The sequence below is a fragment of the Lagenorhynchus albirostris genome, chromosome 13 (genome assembly GCF_949774975.1).
Source record: "Lagenorhynchus albirostris chromosome 13, mLagAlb1.1, whole genome shotgun sequence".
NCBI lineage: Eukaryota > Metazoa > Chordata > Mammalia > Artiodactyla > Delphinidae > Lagenorhynchus > Lagenorhynchus albirostris.
The window spans coordinates 5,883,058-5,903,828 of record NC_083107.1 but is presented as its reverse complement, the minus strand read 5'-3'; the positions used below and the strand labels follow the sequence as shown (position 1 = coordinate 5,903,828).

The window sequence follows — 20,771 nt, the reverse complement described above, 5'->3', positions numbered from 1 at the left end:
AGCCCATGCGCCACAACTACTGAGCCTGCACTCTAGAGCCCGCAAGCCACAACTACGGAGCCCGCGTGCAACAACTACTGAAGCCCGCGCGCCACAACTACTAAAGCCCGTGTGCCTAGAGCCCGTGCTCTACAACAAGAAAAGCCACCGCAATGAGAAATCCACGCACCACAACGAAGAGTAGCCCCAGCTCACCGCAACTAGAGAAAGCCTGCACACAGCAACGAAGATCCAACGCAGCCATAAATAAATAAATAAATTTATTTTTTTTAAAAAAGCGGTTATCTGGGAAGGGAAGTAAAAATACATCAACAAAAGGGGGCCAGAGGAGCATTCCAGACCCTGTGATTGTACCCTTAGCATGAAGAGACTGTTTTCCTCAACGTTCAACCTGGGCTGTCTTGGCAGGATGTCAAGTTGACTGAGTCATTACCTGTTTATGTCCACAGGCCAATGTCTCCAGGACAGAAAGCTTCAAGCGAGAACCCGCCAGGAACTAGCGGGAATGGCACGCCTTTCACTTGTGGAGGAAGTCACTCAAAGTGCCGTGACCAGTAAAACATGCCATGGACCAGGACTCTGCCATCCGTCTTGGGGCCCCGGGCACCCATGGGCCAGGCAGCTCCACCACTGGCCATCACTGGGGTCCTTTTTGCCCTTTCTCTCCTCCCCTCTCGACAAGTTTCCAGGGCTTGGGGGGGGCGGGGCGGACAGCCTTGTAGAATTCACCTGTTTCTGGAAGAGTCCCAACACCGCTGAGTTTTCTTCCAAAATGGATGACTTTTCCCAAAGGGTCTTAAGTGCTCTAGACCTTCCACTTTCCTCTCCTTTCCTCATTTCTATCCCAAATTAAAAATGCCACATCTGGAAGTACAGCCGTGCTAGAACATCAGGAAATTTGTGAAGAAGCACCTGAGATCCCAAAGCCCAGGGGACTGACCAGAACACAACAGCTCCGAGCTGGCCTCCCCTCCCAAACACCACCTGGTTACAATTCCCTCACCTGCACATCTACGTGCAAACGTGCTGAAGGAAGTCCAAGCTCTAACTGGTAGTTTCCATGAGCCCTTTTAACAAACTATACAATGGAGATGGGTTTCTTCATCTTTAACAGGTCATTGTAAGCTGGACGAAAAGCACTGAGGTACCAAACTATATAGAGGAGTTGAAGAAATACGGGCAAGAGTGGCTCCCTTGTCTTCTTGAGGCAGGAAAGAGCTGGGCCCCAGGCTGAGCAGCTGGAGTTGCCCCCTGTGGACAGATACTCCAAACTAGCAGGATCAAGAGAAGAGCTGAGCCCTGCCCAGATAAGAGTTCAAGAGACCACACATTCCTCATTCTCACAGTCAAGGAGACCTTCCTGACTACACATGTGCAGAAAGGCTCTTTGGAAGTCAAAAAGGGAGTGATGTCAACCCACCCAGAGGCCTCTTTGCTAGAATCCACCTTGGCTAAGAGATGCGCACACACAGATGGGAGGACCCTGAGATAAACAAAATATGGACTCAGAATCAAGCAAAGCAAGATGACTGGCCAAAGGAAACCTGGAAGAAACGCCCTATAAAAGCGATTCAAACTACCACGGGGGCAAGACTCTCTCTCTGGGCCCAGCCGTGTGTCGAGCCACATGTACCCTTTTTCCTCCTAATAAACACTTCACTTGTTTCACTACTTTCCGTCTCTTTGCGGGAATTCATTTCTGCAAAGCTGAAGGACCAGGGCCTTGCCACTGGTCTAGTGGCTAGGATTCAGCGCTCCCACTGCCGTGGCCTGACTTCAATCTCTGGCTGGGAACCGAAAGCCTGCTTCAAGCCACTGCGGGCCAAGGGCACCCGAGATCATTCCCGGCCCTGAGATGAAGCCAGAGACAGTGATGGGAAGCCTGGGGCCGGAGGTACAGGGAGGAGCTGGGCACGGGGAGTCGTAAGACCAAAGGCGGCGCTGGCCCCAGGGCCCCCGCTCACAGGAGTGCTGGGCAGCAGCCCCACCCTACAAAGGAACTCTCAGATTACAGAGATGACGCAAAACCAAGCGAAATTCAGTGGCGTTTTACCCCAAACTCCACTTGTATACATGATCGATTTAAAATATACACACACAGCAGGAAGGGTCTTTGAATTCTTTCTGAACGCATGAAAACTCTTAGACACTGCCATTCAGAGACCACTAGTTAGAAAGACACACATTCCCCTAAATGTTCAGAGAAGGCAGTAGACATGTTTAAGGAAAAATAGGAATGGTAAAATAGATGAATGATTAAAAAAAAAAAGTTTTAATGACTAGTGGTTCCTAAAACCTTAAACTAGAAATACCACATGGTCCAGCAATTCTACTTCCGGGCATGTGACCAAAAGAACTGAAAGCAGAGTCTTAAAGAGATATTTGCACACCCACGTTCACAGCACCATTATTCACAACAGCCAAAGGTAGAAGGAACACAGTGTCCACTGATGGATACACAGGTAAGCAAAATGCAGTATAAACATACATCGGAATATTATTCAGTCTTAAAAAGGAGGGAGATTCTGACAATCTACAGCGTGGGAGAACCTTGAGGACATCAGGTTAAGCAAAGTAGGCCAGGCACAAAAAAGACAAATACTGTAGGATTTCACTAGAGGAGGCAGATTCCAAGAGACAGAAAGCAGCAGGGTGGGTGCCAGAGGCTGGGGAAGCAGTGGGGAGTTAGTGTTAATGCAGACAGAGTTTCAGTTTTGAAAGATAAGAGCTCTAAAGATGGATGGTGGTGATGGTTACACAACAACATGAATGCATGTACTTAATACCACCAAACTGTAGGCTTAAAAATGATTGCTAATCATTGGGAAAATGCAAATCAAAACCACAATGAGATATCACCTCGCACATGTCAGAATGGCCATGATCAAAAAGTCTACAAATGATAAACGCTGGAGAGGGTGTGGAGAAAAGGGAACCCTCATACCTACCCTCCTACGCTGTTAGTGGGAATGTAAATTGCTGCAGCCAATATGGAAAACAGTATGGAGATTCCTCAAAAAACTAAAAACAGAAGGACCATATGACCTAGCAATTCCACTCCTGGGTATATATCTGAAAAAAAAAAACAGAAACACTAACTCGAAAAGATACGTGCACCCCAATGTTCATAGCAGTGTTATTTACAATTTCCAAGATACGGAAACAACCTAAGTGTCCATCAACAGATGCGTGGATAAAGATGTGGTGTATGTATACAAGGGAATACTGCTCAGCCATTTAAAAGAGTGAAATTTCAGCTCGCCCTCCACACGGCACAGGCCACAGGGGAACCTGCAGCACCACCCTCCTCCTGGGGGGTGCCTTCTCCCTCCAGTGTGACTGTCCACTCCATTTCACCACCCGGTTCTCTGAACTAGCCATGTGGCTGACACGGTCTTTGTGCTCCAGCCAGGTTGCAGGCCTGAGCTTCTGAGGTGGGAAAGCCAAGTTCAGGACACTGGACCACCAGAGACCTCCCAGCCCCACGTAATATCAATCGGCGAAAGCTCTCTCAGAGATCTCCATCTCAAGGCTAAGACCCAGCTCCACACAATGACCAGCAAGCTACAGTGCTGGACATCCTATGCCAAACAACTAGCAAGACAGTAACACAACCCCACCCATTACCAGAGAGGCTGCCTAAAATCATAATAAGTTCACAGACACCCCAAAACACACCACCAGACGTGGACCTGCCCACCAGAAAGACAAGATACAGCCTCATCCACCAGAACACAGGCACCAGTCCCCTCCACCAGGAAGCCTACACAACCCACTGAACCAACCTCACCCACTGGGGGCAGACACCAAAAACAATGGGAACTATGAACCTGCAGCCTGCGAAAAGGAGACCCCAAACACAGAAAGTTAAACAAAATGAGAAGACAGAGAAATACACAGCAGATGAAGGAGCAAGGCAAAAACCCACCAGACCAAACAAATGAAGAGGAAATAGGCAGTCTGCCTGAAAAAGAATTCAGAATAATGATAGTAAAGATGATCCAAAATCTTGGAAACAGAAGGAGAAAATACAAGAAACATTTAACAAGGACCCAGAAGAACTAAAGAGCAAACAAACAATGATGAACAACACAATAAATGAAATTTAAAATTATCTAAAAGGAATCAATAGCAGAATAACTGAGGGAGAAGAATGGATAAGTGACCTGGAAGATAAAATAGTGGAAATAACTACTGCAGAACAGAATAAAGAAAAAAGAATGAAAAGAATTGAGGACACTCTCAGAGACCTCTGAAACAATATTAAATGCACCAACAGAAGAGGAGGAGCAACGAACCATGGCAGCTATGGTAGCCCTTTGCAGTGGGCTAGGAAGGAGAGCGTTAAAGCACTTCGTAACGGCTGCTGTCTGCCTCACAGATTCTGGGGCTCATGCAGTGCTGTGGAGAAGTTGTTCACAATATAAACAGGTAACCAGCAATGAGGACTTGCCTGTTCCAATGGAAAATCCTTATAAGGAGCCTCTGAAAAAATGTATCTTGTGTGGAAAACGTGTAGATTATAAGAATGTACAGCTTTTATCCCAGTTTATTTCTCCATTTACTGGATGCATTTATGGAAGGCACATAACAGGTCTTTGTGGGAAGAAACAAAAAGAAATCACAAAAGCAATTAAGAGAGCTCAAATAATGGGGTTTATGCCAGTTACATACAAGGATCCTGCATATCTCAAAGACCCTAAAGTTTGTAACATCAAATACAGGGAATAAATTCTATAAAGTTATCATCAATAAATTTATTTTATAGTTGTGTGGTATTAATACTGGCTCAAACTGTAAGATTTAATAACCTTTGAGTAGAGAACTGATAGGCTAAATCTTATCAAACTATGAAGTATTATGTTTTTAATTCTTAATAATTTGAAATTATATGAGGAAAAAGTGAAAAAAAAAAAAATGCACCAACATTCAAATTATAGGGGTCCCAGAAAAAGAAGAGAAAAAGAAAGGGTCTGAGAAAATACTTAAAGAGATTATAGTTAAAAACTTCCCTAACATGGGGAAAGAAATAGTCAATCAAGTCCAGGAAGCGCAGAGAGTCCAATACAGGATAAATCCAAGGAGAAACACGCCAAGACACATATTAGTCAAACTATCAAAAATTAAATACAAAGAAAAAATATTAAAAGCAGTAAGGGAAAAACAACAAATAACATACAAGGGAATCCCCATAAGGTTAATAGCTGATCTTTCAGCAGAAACTCTGCAAGCCAGAAGGGAGTGGCAGGACATATTTAAAGTGATGAAAGGGAAAAACCTACAACCAAGATTACTCTGCCCAACAAGGATCTCATTGATTTGATGTAGAAATTAAAACCTTTACAGACAAGCAAAAGTTAAGAGAATTCAGCAAGACCAAACCAGCTTTACAGCAAATTCTAAAGGAACTTCTCTAGGCAGGAAACACGAAAAAAGATCTACAAAAACAAACACAAAACAATTAAGAAAATGGTAATAGGAACATACATATCAATAATTACCTTAAATATAAATGGATTAAATGCTCCCACCAAAAGACACAGACTGGCTGAATGGATACAAAAACAAGACCCATATATATGCTGTCTACAAGAGACCCACTTCAGATCTCGGGACACATACAAACTGAAAGTAAGGGGATGGAAAAAGATATTCCATGCAAATCGAAATCAAAATAAAGAAGCTGGAGTAGCAATTCTCATATCAGACAAAATAGACTTTAAAATAAAGACTATTAGAAGAGACACAGAAGGACACTGCATAATGATCAAGGGATCGATCCAAGAAGTAGATATAACAATTGCAAATATTTATGCACCCAACATAGGAGCACCTCAATACATAGGGCAAATGCTAACAGCCATAAAAGGGGAAATTGACAGTAACACAATATAGTAGGGGACGTTAACACCCCACTTTCACCAATGGACAGATCATCCAAATTGAAAATAAATAAGGAAACACAAGCTTTAAATGACATATTAAACAAGATGGACTTAACTGATATTTACAGGACATTCCATCCAAAACCAACAGAATACACTTTCTTCTCAAGTGCTCATGGAACATTCTCCAGGATAGATCATATCTTGGGTCACAAATCAGGCCTTGGTAAATTTAAGAAAACTGAAATCATATCAAGTATCTTTTCTGACCACAACACTATGAGACTAGATATAAATTACAGGAAAAAAACCTGTAAAAACTACAAACACATGGAGGCTAAACAATACTACTTAATAACCAAGGGATCACTGAAGAAATCAAAGAGGAAATCAAAAAATACCTAGAAACAAATGACAATGAAAACACGACGACCCAAAACCTATGGGATGCAGCAAAAGCAGTTCTAAGAGGGAAGTTTAGAGCAATACAATCCTACCTCAAGAAACAGGAAACATCTCAAATAAACAACCTAACCTTACAACTAAAGCAATTAGGGAAAGAAGAACAAAAAAACCCCAAAGTTAGCAGAAGGAAAGAAATCATAAAGATCAGATCAGAAATAAATGAAAAAGAAATGAAGGAACCAATACCAAAGATCAATAAAACCTAATGCTGGTTCTTTGAGAAGATAAACAAAATTGATAAACCATTAGCCAGACTCATCAAGAAAAAAAGGGAAAAGACTCAAATCAATAGAATTAGAAATGAAAAAGGAGAAGTAACAACTGACACTGCAGAAATACAAAGGATCATGAGAGATTACTACAAGCAGCTCTATGCCAATAAAATGGACAACCTGGAAGAAATGGACAAATTCTTAGGAAAGCACAACCTTCTGAGACTGAACCAGGAAGAAACAAAATATAAACAGACCAATCACAAGCACTGAAATTGAAACTGCGACGAAAAATCTTCCAACAAACAAATGCCCAGGACCAGATGGCTTCACAGGCAAATTCTATCAAATATTTAAAGAGCTAACACCCATCCTTCTCAAACTCCTCCAAAATATAGCAGACGAAGGAACCCTCCCGAACTCATTCTACGAGGCCACCATCACCCTGATACCAAACCACACAAAGATGTCACAGAAAAAGAAAACTACAGGCCAATATCACTGATGAACATAAATGAAAAAATCCTCAACAAAATACTAGCAAACAGAATCCAACAGCACATTAAAAGGATCATACACCATGATCAAGTGGGCTTTATCCCAGGAATGCAAGGATTCTTCAATATACACAAATGAATCAATGTGATACACCATATTAACAAATTGAAGGATAAAAACCATATGATCATCTCAATAGATGCAGAAAAAGCTTTCACAAAAATTCAACACATATTTATGATAAAAACTCTCCAGAAAGTAGGCACAGAGGGAACCTACCTGTTGGCTGTGACAAACCCACAGCCAACATCGTTCTCAGTGGTGAAAAACTGAAACCATTTCCTCTAAGATCAAGAACAAGACAAGGTTGCCCATGCTCACCACTATTATTCAACATAGTTTTGAAAGTTTTAGCCACAGAAATCAGAGAAGAAAAAGAAATAAAAGGAATCCAAATCGGAAAAGAAGCAGCAAAGCTGTCACTGTTTGCAGATGACATGATACTACACATAGAGAATCCTCAAGATGCTACCAGAAAACTACCAGAGCTAATCAATGAATCTGGTAAAGTTGCAGGATATAAAATTAATGCACAGAAATGTCTTGCATTCCTATACACTAACAATGAAAAATATGAAAGAGAAATTAAGGAAACACTCCCACTTACCACTGCAACAAACAGAATAAAATACCTAGGAATAAACCTACCTAAGGAGACAAAAGACCTGTATGCACAAAACTATAAGACACTGATGAAAGAAATCAAAGACGATACAAACAGATGGAGAGATATACCATGTTCTTAGATTGGAAGAATCAATGTTGTGAAAATGACTACACTACCCAAAGCAATCTACAGATTCAATGCAATCCCTATCAAACTACCAATGGCATTTTTCACAGAACTAGAGCAAAAAATTTCACAATTTGTATGGCAACACAAAAGACCCCAAATAGCCAAAGCAATCTTGAGAAAGAAAAACGGAGCTGGAGGAATCAGGCTCCCAGACTTCAGACGACACTACAAAGCTACAGTAATCAAGACAGTATGGTACTGGCACAAAAACAGAAAGATAGATCAATGGAACAGGATAGAAAGCCCAGAGATAAACCCACGCACATATGGTCACCTTATCTTTGATAAAGGAGGCAAGAATATACACTAGAGAAAAGACAGCCTCTTCAATAAGTGGTGCTGGGAAAACTGGACAGCTACATGTAAAAGAATGAAATTAGAACACTCCCTAACACCGTATACAAAAATAAACTCAAAGTGGATTAAAGGCCTAAATGTAAGGCCAGACTCTACAAAACTCTTAGAGGAAAACATAGGCAGAACCCTCTATGACGTAAATCACAGCAAGATCCTTTCTGACCCACCTCCTAGAGGAATGGAAATAAAAACAAAAATACACAAATGGCATCTAATGAAACTTAAAAGCTTTTTCACAGCAAAGGAAACCATAAACAAGAGGAAAAAACAACCCTCAGAATGGGAGAAAATATTTGCAAATGAAGCAACCAACAAAGGATTAATCTCCAAAATATACAAGCAGCTCATGCAGCTCAATCTCAAAAAAACAAACAACCCAATCCAAAAATGGGCAGAAGACCTAAACAGACATTTCTCCAAAGAAGATATACAGCTTGCCAACAAACACATGAAAGAATGCTCAACATCATTAATCATTAGAGAATTGCAAATCAAAACTACAATGAGGTATCACCTCACATGGGTCAGAATGGCCATCATCAAAAAATCTACAAACAATAAATGCTGGAGAGGGTGTGGAGAAAAGGGAACACTCTTGCACTGTTGGTGGGAATGTAAATTGATACAGCCACTATGGAGAACAACAGTATGCAAGTTCCTTACAAAACTAAAAATAGAACTACCATACGACCCAGCAATCCCACTACTAGGCATATACCCTGAGAAAACCATAGTTCAAAAAGAGTCATGTACTACAATGTTCATTGTAGCTCCATTTACAATAGCCAGGACATGGAAGCAACCTAAGTGTCCATCGACAAATGAATGGATAAAGAAGATGTGGCACATATATACAATGGAATATTAGCCATAAAAAGAAACGATATTGAGTTATTTGTAGTGAGGTGCATGGACCTAGAGTCTGTCCTACAGAGTGAAGTAAGTCAGAGAAAAACAAATACCATATGCTAACACATATATATGGTATCTAAAAAGAAAAAGGTACTGAAGAACCTAGGGGCAGAACAGGAATAAAGACGCAGACGTAGAGAAGGGAACTGAGGACACACGGAGTGGGAAGGGTAAGCTGGGATGAAGTGAGAGCGTGGCACGGACATATAAACACTACCAAATGTAAAATAGATAGTTAGTGGGGAGCAGCTGCATAGCACAGGGAGATCAGCTCGGTGCTTTGTGACCACATAGAGGTGTGGGATAGGGAGGGTGGGAGGGAGACGCAAGAGGGAGGGGATATGGGGATATATGTATATGTACAGCTGATTCACTTTGCTATAAAGCAGAAACTAACACACCATTGTAAAGCAATTATATTCCGATAAAGATGTTTAAAAAAAAAAAAGAGTCATGTACCACAATGTTCATTGCAGCTCTATTTACAACAGCCAGGACATGGAAGCAACCTAAGTGTCCATCAACAGATGAATGGATAAAGAAGATGTGGCACATAAATACAATGGAATATTACTCAGCCATAAAAAGAAACGAAATTGAGTTATTTGTAGTGAGGTGGATGGACCTAGAGTCTGTCATACAAAGTGAAGTAAGTCAGAAAGAGAAAAACAAATAACATATGCTAATACACATATATGGAACCTAAAAAAAAAAATGGTTCTGATGAACCTAGGGGCAGGACAAGAGTAAAGACGCAGACATAGAGAATGGACTTGAGGACACGGGGAGGAGGAAGGGGAAGCTGGGACGAAGTGAGAGAGTGGCATGGACATATATACACTACCAAATGTAAAACAGATAGCTAGGGGCTTCCCTAGTGGCGCAGTGGTTGAGAGTCCGCCTGCCGATGCAGGGGACACGGGTTCGTGCCCCGGTCCGGGAAGATCCCACATGCCGCGGAGCGGCTGGGCCCGTGAGCCATGGCCACTGAGCCTGCGCATCCGGAGCCTGTGCTCCGCAACGGGAGAGGCCACAGCAGTGAGAGGCCCGCGTACCGCAAAAAAAAGAAAAAAAAAACAGATAGCTAGTAGGACGCAGCCTCAAAGCACAGGGAGATCAGCTCGGTGCTTTGTGACCACCTAGAAGGGTGGGATGGGGAGGGAGGGAGACGCAAGAGGGAGGGGATATGGGGATATATGTACATGTATTGCTGATTCACTTTGTTATAAAGCAGAAACTAACACAGCATTGTAAAGCAATTATACTCCAATAAAGATGTAAAAAATAAATAAATAGAAAATAAAAGAGTGAAATTTTGCCATTTGCAGCAACAAGGATGCCTTGGAGGGCATTATGCTAAGTCAGACAGAGAAAGACGAATACCATATGATATCACTTATATGTGGAATCTAAAAAATACAACAAACTAGTGAATAAAACAAAAAAGAAGCAGACTCAGAGAACAAACTACTGGTTACCAGTGGGGAGAGGGATAGGGAGAGGGGCAATATAGAAGTAAGGGATTTTAAAGAAGGGTTATTGTGGGATTATATGAAATCATGTGTGTGAAGCTTTTGAAAATTGTAAAGCACTATAGAATTTAAAGAATCTTTCATTCAATTAAAAAAGTTTTTAAAAAATGGTTAAGATGGCAAATCTTATGTTTTGTGTATTTTACCACCAAAAAAAAGTTTTTTAATGACAAGTAGTGTGCAGATAGCAGTGGTGATTCTGTAACTACATCAGAAACATCCAGCCAGGGCAGCACTTCATGGATAAAGTGTTTTTCAAAGGATGCAAAGGTGAACTTTTACAAAGGCATCAACTCTGCAGTCACCCAGTGTGAACCACGAAGCCAGAAATCAGAGTCAAGCTCAAACACCACAGTTTGAATTTTAGGTAATAAAATCGAACTGCTTTAAATTGGCAAATAATTCAAGCAACGACCTCATAAGTCCCCATGACCAGTATCAATTGGGGGCAAATAACAAAGAATGCTGGCTTACTATCAGTAAGGCACATTTCTTGTGACAAATTGGTACCAAAAATATATCCAGTGCTCCTGAAAAAGTCTTCTACAAAGTAATGTGATATGAAAAAAACAACATTTCTTAATGTGCACTAATAAAGCCCCATGCTGAATAGAATTCTATCATGAGGCTACCTGTATTGTATTTTCTGAAAGTTTGGGTTTGCTTGGCCACACTGCACGGCTTGTGGGATCTTCGTTCCCCGACCAGGGATCAAACCCAGGGCCATGGCAGTGAAAGCATGGAGTCCTAACCACTGGACCACCAGGGAATTTCCTGGAAGAATTTTTTTTTTTTTAATGAAAATCAATTTTGAAATACTTTCTGGAAAAAAAGGGGAAATTGGATCCAGGAATCAAAGCCTACTGCATAAAGGAAATGAATAACCATCATTGCCAATTATTATCTCTCTGTCATGATTAACGACATAGGAAAATTTGGATTACGCCACGAGGGAAATTTCAAACTAATACAATGAGGTTAACAAAGCACATGTCCGGAACTTCCCTGGTGGTCCAGTGGGTAAGATTCCATGCTCCCAGTGCAGGGGGCCTGGGTTCGATCCCGGGTTGGGGAACTAGATCCCACACGCATGCCACAACTAAGAGTTTGCACGCCTTAACTAAGAAGTCCGTATGCCTCAACTAAAGATCCTACATGCCACAACTAAGACCAGCGCAGCCAAAATAAATAAATATGTTTTAAAAATATACTTATAGGGCTTCCCTGGTGGCGCAGTGGTTGAGAGTCCACCTGCCGATGCAGGGGACACGGGTTCGTGCCCCGGTCCGGGAAGATCCCACATGCCGCGGAGCAGCTGGGCCCGTGAGCCATGGCCGCTGAGCCTGCGCGTCCGGAGCCTGTGCTCCGCAACGGGAGAGGCCACAACAGTGAGAGGCCCGCGTACCGCAAAAACAAAACAGAACAAAACAAAAATATACTTATAAAAACAAAGAAAACCAAAACACATGTCCATGAAGGTGGCACACGGGCTGTGGTCCCCTGTGAGGTTAGGGACACCTGTGTATGGAGGTTCCTACCTCTTGGTGATCTGGCTGGGCTCCTGCAGACCTGGGTCCAGGTCAAAGCCCTCATTATCCAGCAGCCTTCGGAGTGTCACGTCAGCCAGCTGCTCCATGATCTTGAACACCTCATCTAGGTTCAGAAACATGGAGAAGTCCCGCTCCTTATTCTGTGTGGTGATGCGGATGGTATCCGTCAGAAAGACGTTGGATGTCCTCTCCAACTTCTGGATGTCAACCCAAGGGACTACAAGTTTAACTAGAAAAGAAAAAAGGGCAAATACAGATTTTACCCTCAAATGTAACCCAAACTTGAATGCACCAGCAACAGTGCAAAGCTTTTCCTGCAGCTGAAATGCAAATAGCTTTCAAACCAGAGTAGGAAAGAGGAGACACAGGAACTGCTTCACAGCTGTTCGTTAGAACCCAACCCACCGTTCTAACAATCATCTTGAAGATTTAAGTAAAACTTCCCAAGTTGCGGGCTACCGCACACATACAAGGGACATCATTCTGCCATACCAAGTTAACAACGTGAAAACTTTCCCCCAAATAGTTAAACTTCAATATTTGCAAAATACGCAGATGTTTCTTGATCCACGTAAATTCTGGTTTCAGTAGCAGCATTCATGGCATAAGCTATGAAAAACAGAGGTCAAAAGAGGATTCACGATCTGGTTTAGAGGCACAGGCCTAACACTTAGATGATGTCAAGTGACAGCTGCTCAAATCTTCGAAAACAGAGCACAAGTAGTTTTCACTGAAGTACTACGGTACTAACTGCACAGTTTATAAACTAGCACTCTGCTCTCAGAAGTGCTTCCAGGGCAGTGGTAATTAGGCTAGCGAGCTGATGCAGAGCAAATGGGGAGGGACATACGTAACAAGTCAAAATGATAAATATTATCAAATACTAGGAATCATTTCTTTTTTCCAAGTTTTATCAACTTAACAAAATCAGGTTTAGTGACGGTGACTGATAAATATCAGAAAATAACTCATTTTCCTTTTCAAGTGAAAATGGGAATGCTGAACTGCTTTTATTTCTATCATGTCTCTCCATTTACTTTGCGATAATGTTTTCATTATCATTTTTTGTTTTCATAATCATAATGTTTTCATAATCATTTAAAAGTCCACTTTTCTACATGAGGCATGAGAATAAGCTTCTTCAGCTACCTCTAGTTGCTTTTATATAGTTCTTTTCACACACACCGACACACTCCATCTATGCTATCAGCTTTCTCTCGTTAAGCATCTACTTTGTGAAGAGCCCTGCACTTAAGAAGCGCGTTCAAGTAGGAATAACAGACACGTAAACAAAGAAGCAACCAGGGACCCGACAGGACCCAAAACAGATGCAAACAGAGGACAAATTACAAGGGGACCAGGGAAGGCTCCCTGGAGATGAAAAAATGTGAACTGAATTTTAAAGGATGAACGAGAGATCCCAAATGGGCCTAAGAATGGGGAAGGCCAGGAGAGACAGGGTGTTCATTTTGAGAAGCATTTCAGAAAGCAGAAGAGCAAGGATGGCAAGGGTTAGGTAAGAGCACATCCCAAGGGTGAGGAAGGCTGTGCACACAGGGGGCACGTACTGGGGTGTCTGAGCCCAGGCTGGTGGCACAGGGAAAGACAAGGTGTGACCACGGGCAGGATGCTGGCCACAGCAGAGTGCAAGAGGAGCCCCGCACACTGGTTCCACGTGAAATATAAACAAACGCAGGAAGAAAAAAATATATACTTAAATATATAAATATAGATACAGCACATACACCACCCTGCGTGGGTCCTTGAAACAATATTTGTTACGGGAACAAGTTTCAATGGTAATGACTTTGAACGTTCCAATATACAATTGACCCTGTGGCTTCCCTTTTTCAGCCTGGAATCCCATTGCCCAGAACGATGACAGTGGGTGGAAAAATGATTGAGAAGTGAATCCCTGCCTGGATCTCAGGGGGTCCCACGTGAGGAACCCCCTTCTAGGAACAACTGCTAGTCTCCCAGGAGCAGTCGTGACCTTCAGGCCTGGGAATTCTCTAAATGGCCCCCCTGGATTCAGAAGCACAACCTGTCCCATTCCTTTAGAACTCCTGCGCCATCAGTTACAACACTGTTTTCAAAGTAATAGATAATATAGTAGCAAAAACCCTTCCGTACGGTTTTTGCATGAAGGGAGCTACACAGAAAGGATCCTTAAGGCAGGACAAGAAATGAACTCCCGCAAAACCAAACCTCCTTAGATTGGGACTGACATGTACACGCTCCAATATATGAAATGGATAACTAATAAGGACCTACTGTATAGCACAGGGAACTCTACTCAATACTCTGCAATGACCTCTATGGGAAAAGAATCTAAAAAGGAGGGGATATATGTATATGTATAACTGATTCACTTTGCTGTAGAGCAGAAACTAGCACAACATTGTAAATCAACTATACTCCAATAAAAATTTTAAAAAGAAAATCAAACCTGCTTCGTGGTCGTCCTGTATGTAATACAATATGATTGTCTGCAGAGGGCATTTGGAAATTAATCGTGTGTGACCTGTTATGTCTCAACCGCTTATTTAAATCTTTTGTCGTCTAACTAGTCACGTAACGAGTGGTCTCGGGACCAGCGCTGAGCATCCCAGGGGCCAGGTCCACCTGGGAGGGACCCAATCGCCCCTCACTTACGCTCCTTGCCCAGGAAGAAGGAATAGAAGCAGAGGTGGTTGATGCTGAGATAGAGCCAGCCTTGACGGGGCACCCTGCCCTTCCAGCAGCAGCACGAGTAATAGGTGACCAGCTTCTCGGCCTCCGGGAAGTTGAACCTGGCCTCGAACTTCACCAGGGCCTCTCGGAACTTCTCAGGCTCCTCCTCCTGTTCGGCCAGCCTGCTGCTTGTCTCCTCGGCGATCAGAGCCTGACGCACAGAGAGAAGGGTCCCCAGGTCAGGAGACGGGCAAGGACAACCGCGCATGCGCAGCCGGGGAGCCGGCCCCGCTCAGACAGACCCACAGGGTGGATGAGGACCCCGTGCACCCCCCAGAAACACGTCCCCGTGGGGAGAAAGCAAGTTGGGGGGGAACCCCAGCACCAGTCTCTCTCTTGGCCGCTCTCCAGCCATCAGGCTTTGGAAATCTCTGACTCCCAAGCTCCAGTTCTCAAACATGTTACTATTTTATAATCTCTCCCTGCTCCTGCCTCCAGAGACACGAGTCAGAGAGAGTCAAGCGACTATCCCGGGTGTGTGAACTCAATGCATCAACCCTGAAGAACCACCCAAGCTGGAATTTAAAAGTTGGTCTTTTTACAGAAATGAACCCATCTACGAAACAGAAACAGAATCATGGACGTAGAGAACAGACTGGGGGATGGCAAGGGGGAGGAGGGTGGGAGAGGGATGGAGTGGGAATTTGGGGTTAGCAGATGAAAACCATTACATATAGGATGGATAAACAACAAGGTCCTACTGGAGAGCACAGGGAACTATATGTTCAAGATCCGTGATACACCATAATGGAAAAGAATATTTTTTAAAAATGTACATATAATTATAGAATCATTTTGCCGTACAGCAGAAATTAACACAACATTCTAAATCAACTATACTTCAATAAAAATAAGTATATAAATACATAAGTATTGGTCTTTAAAAAAAAACAACTCACGAATGTCTTCCTCATTGGGTTCAAAAACTGGGTGTAAAGCCAATAATGCCTGCCTGTGTGACACCTGATACATTCCACCACCACTGTATCACCTCTAGTCTTCTAAGGTAGAAAAGGGGCAGGGGGGCTGAGGTTCCTGAGGTTGTCAATACCTCCAGAGCACCTCGGTATACGGGGAGGCAAGATGGGAAAGAAGAATCTGAATCTACAATTGTTTTGTTGATGACAAACAATGGTGAGGATCCTCTCTAAATCTGGGGCGAGGGGGTAGACGTGCCTAGAATGTAAGCTGTGGCCTGATCCTAAGGGTGACAGCACACTGACAGCATCAGAATTCTGATTCCCGTTCCTGAGAGCTCACTGTACATTTTTTTTTCACCCAGAATTTCTTCTGTTCAAGAACTCCCCGGCCTCAGGCCTTACATATGCTACTCGATTTTAAAAATACACTGTAATTCTACCTTTTTATTTATTTTTATTAGCACCTTCCTTCCCTTCTATTCTTGTATGGGTGGTTTCACAAAAGGCTAATAAGATAAGGCCACTTTTGGGGGAACTGCTGCCCAATCTGCATTGCACAAGCGGTTTTAGAAAATATCCTGGGCATTACCATTAAAATAAAAATGTAATTTAAAATTACTTTAAAAGTCAATCTGAAATTTCAAGTGATTTGCATTTCCCTCATTATGTTTTTCTTTCTTTTCCAAATTTTATTTAACAAGACATTATAAAATATAAATGTTATAATTAAGAGAGGTATTTTTTTTAAAGCGTGTCTAATATATAATAAATGCTCTGCACCTTGAAACGTGAAGGGGATTTTTTCTTTTTAATTTTTATCTCATTTTTTCACTGCACCACACAGCATGTGGGATCTGAGTGCCCCAACCATGGATCTAACTCGCACCCCCTGCATTGGAAGCATGCAGTCTTGACCACTGGACCGCCAGGGAAGTCCCTGAAGGGGATTTTTTAAGAAGCCTCTACAGCAAGCAGTCACGGCTCCAGACAAGGGTGGCCACACAGACTGCTGGCTTCCTTGTCTGCTGGGTCTGGTTACAGCACAGCTCAAAGCAGAGGGATTCCTTTCCTGGTGGTGCAGTGGTTGAGAGTCCACCTGCCGATGCAGGGGACGCGGGTTCGTGCCCTGGTCCAGGAAGATCCCACATGCCGCGGAGTGGCTGGGCCCGTGAGCCATGGCCGCTGAGCCTGTGCGTCCGGAGCCTGTGCTCTGCAAAGGTAGAGGCCACAACAGTGAGAGGCCCGCGTACCGGAAAACAAAAAAAAACAAAAACAAAAACCCTCCATAGAGCAGTCGATGGTCAGGTTTTGAGTAGGAAAGCCCCAATCCCCAGATCCTTCAAATCTGCCCAGGGCAGAGGGAGAACCACCACCACATGGTGGCCCCAAAGGCTCGACCAGCCTCCGACCTGCCAGACCCCTCAATCCCCGGCCCCTGCTCCAGGCCAGCAGCCTCCCTGGGAAATAGAAGGCATGTTCACCATGAAGTGTTAAGGGATCAGAATATGCCACTCTGGCATAAGAATTATTTTGAGCTAAAGACACTTGACAAACAGCAGATGCCAGAAAAGCTCTCTGCCCTCCCCCACTATTTACCCAAAAACAGGACACGAATTCCCATTTCTAAAGGTGTCTCCCAGTCCTGTGCCAGAAAGAGGAGAGCAGCTCTTAGACCCTGAGCCACCAGAGACAACTCTGGACTCTGACCAACTCCAGAGGCACCAGCAGGAACCTACAGGATGAACCCGACTGGAGCAGTCAGTCTCACTCCAGTACCCAGCGTCCGGCAGTTTGCTGCCCTAAAAGGCCGCACTCCTGTTCCTCTGACTCCTCACTTCTCTACAGATGCACTGTGCTTCATTACGATGCTGCCCAAGCCCCAGGTCCTAAGCACCCCTTTGAGTGACTCATCACAGAGTTTCTCCTACCTGTCTGTGGGCCGCAGAGGCTGATAAACTGTTTTTCTCATTAATCTGTCTTCTGTCAGTTTAATTTCCAGGCCCCTGGCACAGAACCTAAGAGGGTAAAGGAAAAGTTTTTCCCTCCCCTACAGAAGCTTTCTAAAAGCCACTGCAGCAGAAATGCATTTCCTCGTTCCCAACTAAGAGGAGAAACACCTAAATCAAAGAACCACCACAACCCATGTGAGACCAAGAAAAGGGGTCAATGTGAAAAATACCTGTGAACCGGGTATTTCTGCTGCTAAGCCCCAGTGCAGCCTGACCCAAGGAACCAAGTTGGACCAGGCTGTGGTGGTAACACATGAGATGGACAAGACCCGCCAGGGCTTGCGCCCACCTGCTAATCCCCACCAGACAACACTGTCATTCCACCTGGACTCAGAAGACTGGTCTTCTACCTGATCCCACAAGTATCCCCAATCCCCAAATGAAAAAGGTGCTCTTGTTTTGTCCTTTCAAATTTGAGAATTCACTCTCAGACCCTTTACTAAAAGCCAAAGCACATGGGGTGCTGGAAAGGCACACTTTTGGGAAGAAAAAACAACACTCTAGGATGAAAACTGTATTACAGGCTAATGTGTTAAAGTGTTTAGTAAGACAGTTAAATTTAGAATGAGAAACCGTCTCTCCCTGCCAGAGAGGATTTTTTTTTTTGATAAAACATTTTATTTTATTTTTTTTAACATCTTTATTGGGGTATAATTGCTTTACAATGATGTGTTAGTTTCTGGGCAGTCTACCTGAAAAAGAATTCAGAATAATGATAGTAAGGATGATCCAAAATCTTGGAAATAGAATGGACAAAATGCAAGAAACATTTAACAAGGACCTAGAAGAACTAAAGATGAAACAAGCAACGACGAACAACACTGAGAGGGTTTTTAAAGCACCGGTTACCAATCATGCTTTTGCAGTGAGACCTGTTAACATAAGACATAGCTCACAGCAGGTATGGAGAGAGACCTCCCCAAATAGTCCTCTCTTTTCTCAAAACTTATTTTGTTTTAATTCTTCACTTAACATATTTTAAGAATAAATATCCACTTTCAGAAGGAGGCAAGTGCTAGGTCCAACAAAATAAAAGACGGACAAGGTGTCACAGCTGCAAAAAAAAAGTTGGGAGTAACTAGCTTCAGGGGTCAAATAACATTGTTGCTGTGCAAAAACACGAATCTTAGCATTTTTTTTTTTTCCCTGAGATAAAAAAGGACCTTCACTTCTGTAAAGGGTAACGAAACCTCAGGCCTGAGAATGAGGCTTTTGTTGGGGTTTTTTTGGGTTTTTTTTTTCGGGTGAATTTTGTCAGACCGACTCTGCAAAATTTGACTGATGACAAGTCAAACTCATTTTGCTTTAGGTAGTAAGCCAAGCAGTTCAATTATCACGGAGAACACTGTTAAGGGAAAAGAAAATGATGAAAAATGCTGTAGCGTCTAGAAGGCTGTAAGGACGTGATAAGAAAGATGGGGAAACGGGGAGAGACATCACAGTCCAGGGACCTACCTTCACCTTCCCTTTGACAAAACTGGCAATGTCATCTTTATTATCAAAGACGGACAAGGTGTGGAGCAGATTTTGCTCCAGCCAGTCCCAGTGCTGGTTTATTTCCTCTAACGTGGCACCTGGGTTAGAACAGAAAAAGACACAGAGATTAAGAGACAAAAGCAATTCTTAGAATATGAACTCGCTTTCCAAATACGAGTCCTGCATTTATGTTACTAAAACGTTCCGGCTTCTCACATCCCAGTTTGCTGGCTGACAAGGCAGGCACCCTCCACTGGGGCCCTGGTCCCAGTCACCGCAGCATTGGGGTTTGGGAACACCCATCCCTCTGCCACACGGATGGGCCAGCCAACCAGACGAGTCATCCCCGGGACCTCTCTGTGGGCGTCCTACCAGTCTCACTAACGCGTGGAATTCTGACCACCTCCACTCAAGTGACAGAAACATCTATAATTATACAGCCATTCCAGGGGAAACAAGCCCCAGGGTGACCAATTCTGAACATTCTCACAGAATTTACCCTGTAAGAATGAGGGTCCCTCAAAAGGGACCTCAGCCCAAGTTCACAGAGAGAAGACCTCTTGAGATGGCTCTGCCAGTGGCCCAAGGGCATTGCCACTAGGACACTTCCAGGTTTATCAATCTGTACTTCATATCTTTTATTAAAAAATCCCTTAAAACAGATATAAAAAGAGGTTTTATTGTACATGTTAAAACAAAACCACAGAAACATTAAATCGTACCTAGTAAGTTAATTTCTTTCAAAGGCAACTAAAAACACAACCAACCTATTAGTGAAGCATTAAGCAACATTGTTACCAAAAAGCTTAGACATCTTAGTTGTCATTATTTCCTCCTAGACCTCCCCACTGGACGTGGGCACCTTGGCACGGGGACCGTGCCAGCTCCAAGTGGTGGGACAGAGGTTTGATCAAGTCCATGACCTGAAGCAAGCACGGTCCTGCACAAGAGGAGGCATGTGTACATTGGGTATGTCTAGTGTGGAAATAGGTGAACGCCTGGCTAGGAGGGCCGGGTTTCCCAAGTGGGAAGCCGAAGATACTCTAACCTCAAAGGGCTGGCAGACAAGCAACAGTGCAGAATAATCTAGCCAACGTGAGAGGCATAACGACCAACAGAGTCATGTACCACTTACGGAGAAGCCAGACATGCATTATGCTACCTCTGAGCTTTCTCTCTCTCTGTTACCCGCAGCATTGCTCTCCCCAGAGTGTGAGCGTATGTGAGGACCTTATAAATACCCCCCACATAGAAATGCCAGAGAACTCACCTTGGACCTGTGGATTTGGGGTGAGTATGGAGAACATCCATACTAGGACTATTGTTCTGATGGGCACTTTGGGAAGGAGTAAAAAGAAGAATCTAA

At 43.3% G+C, this 20,771-nt stretch overlaps 2 protein-coding genes across 10 annotated transcripts in view; one reads left to right on the top strand and one right to left on the bottom strand.

The window, feature by feature from the left end:
• The window catches only part of TBC1D8 (TBC1 domain family member 8), a 126,678-nt gene that overhangs the window by 39,317 nt on the left and 66,590 nt on the right, over window positions 1-20,771 (bottom strand). For 5 of the 9 annotated variants that reach the window (XM_060168860.1, XM_060168861.1, XM_060168863.1 and 2 more), the window contains 3 exons: window positions 19,385-19,503; window positions 14,923-15,151; window positions 12,256-12,496 (listed from right to left, as the gene is read on the bottom strand). In XM_060168860.1, the coding sequence (XP_060024843.1) occupies window positions 12,256-12,496; window positions 14,923-15,151; window positions 19,385-19,503 (589 nt within the window). Of the gene's footprint in view, window positions 1-12,255; window positions 12,497-14,922; window positions 15,152-19,384; window positions 19,504-20,675; window positions 20,742-20,771 lie in introns of all 9 variants that reach the window. The other 4 variants (XM_060168859.1, XM_060168858.1, XM_060168862.1 and 1 more) reach the window with 2 other exon arrangements.
• On the top strand, window positions 4,285-4,756 carry LOC132531220 (small ribosomal subunit protein bS18m). Its single transcript, XM_060168873.1, has one exon. The coding sequence runs from the start codon at window positions 4,300-4,302 to the stop codon at window positions 4,729-4,731; it is 432 nt and encodes a 143-aa protein (XP_060024856.1). The 5' UTR covers window positions 4,285-4,299; the 3' UTR covers window positions 4,732-4,756.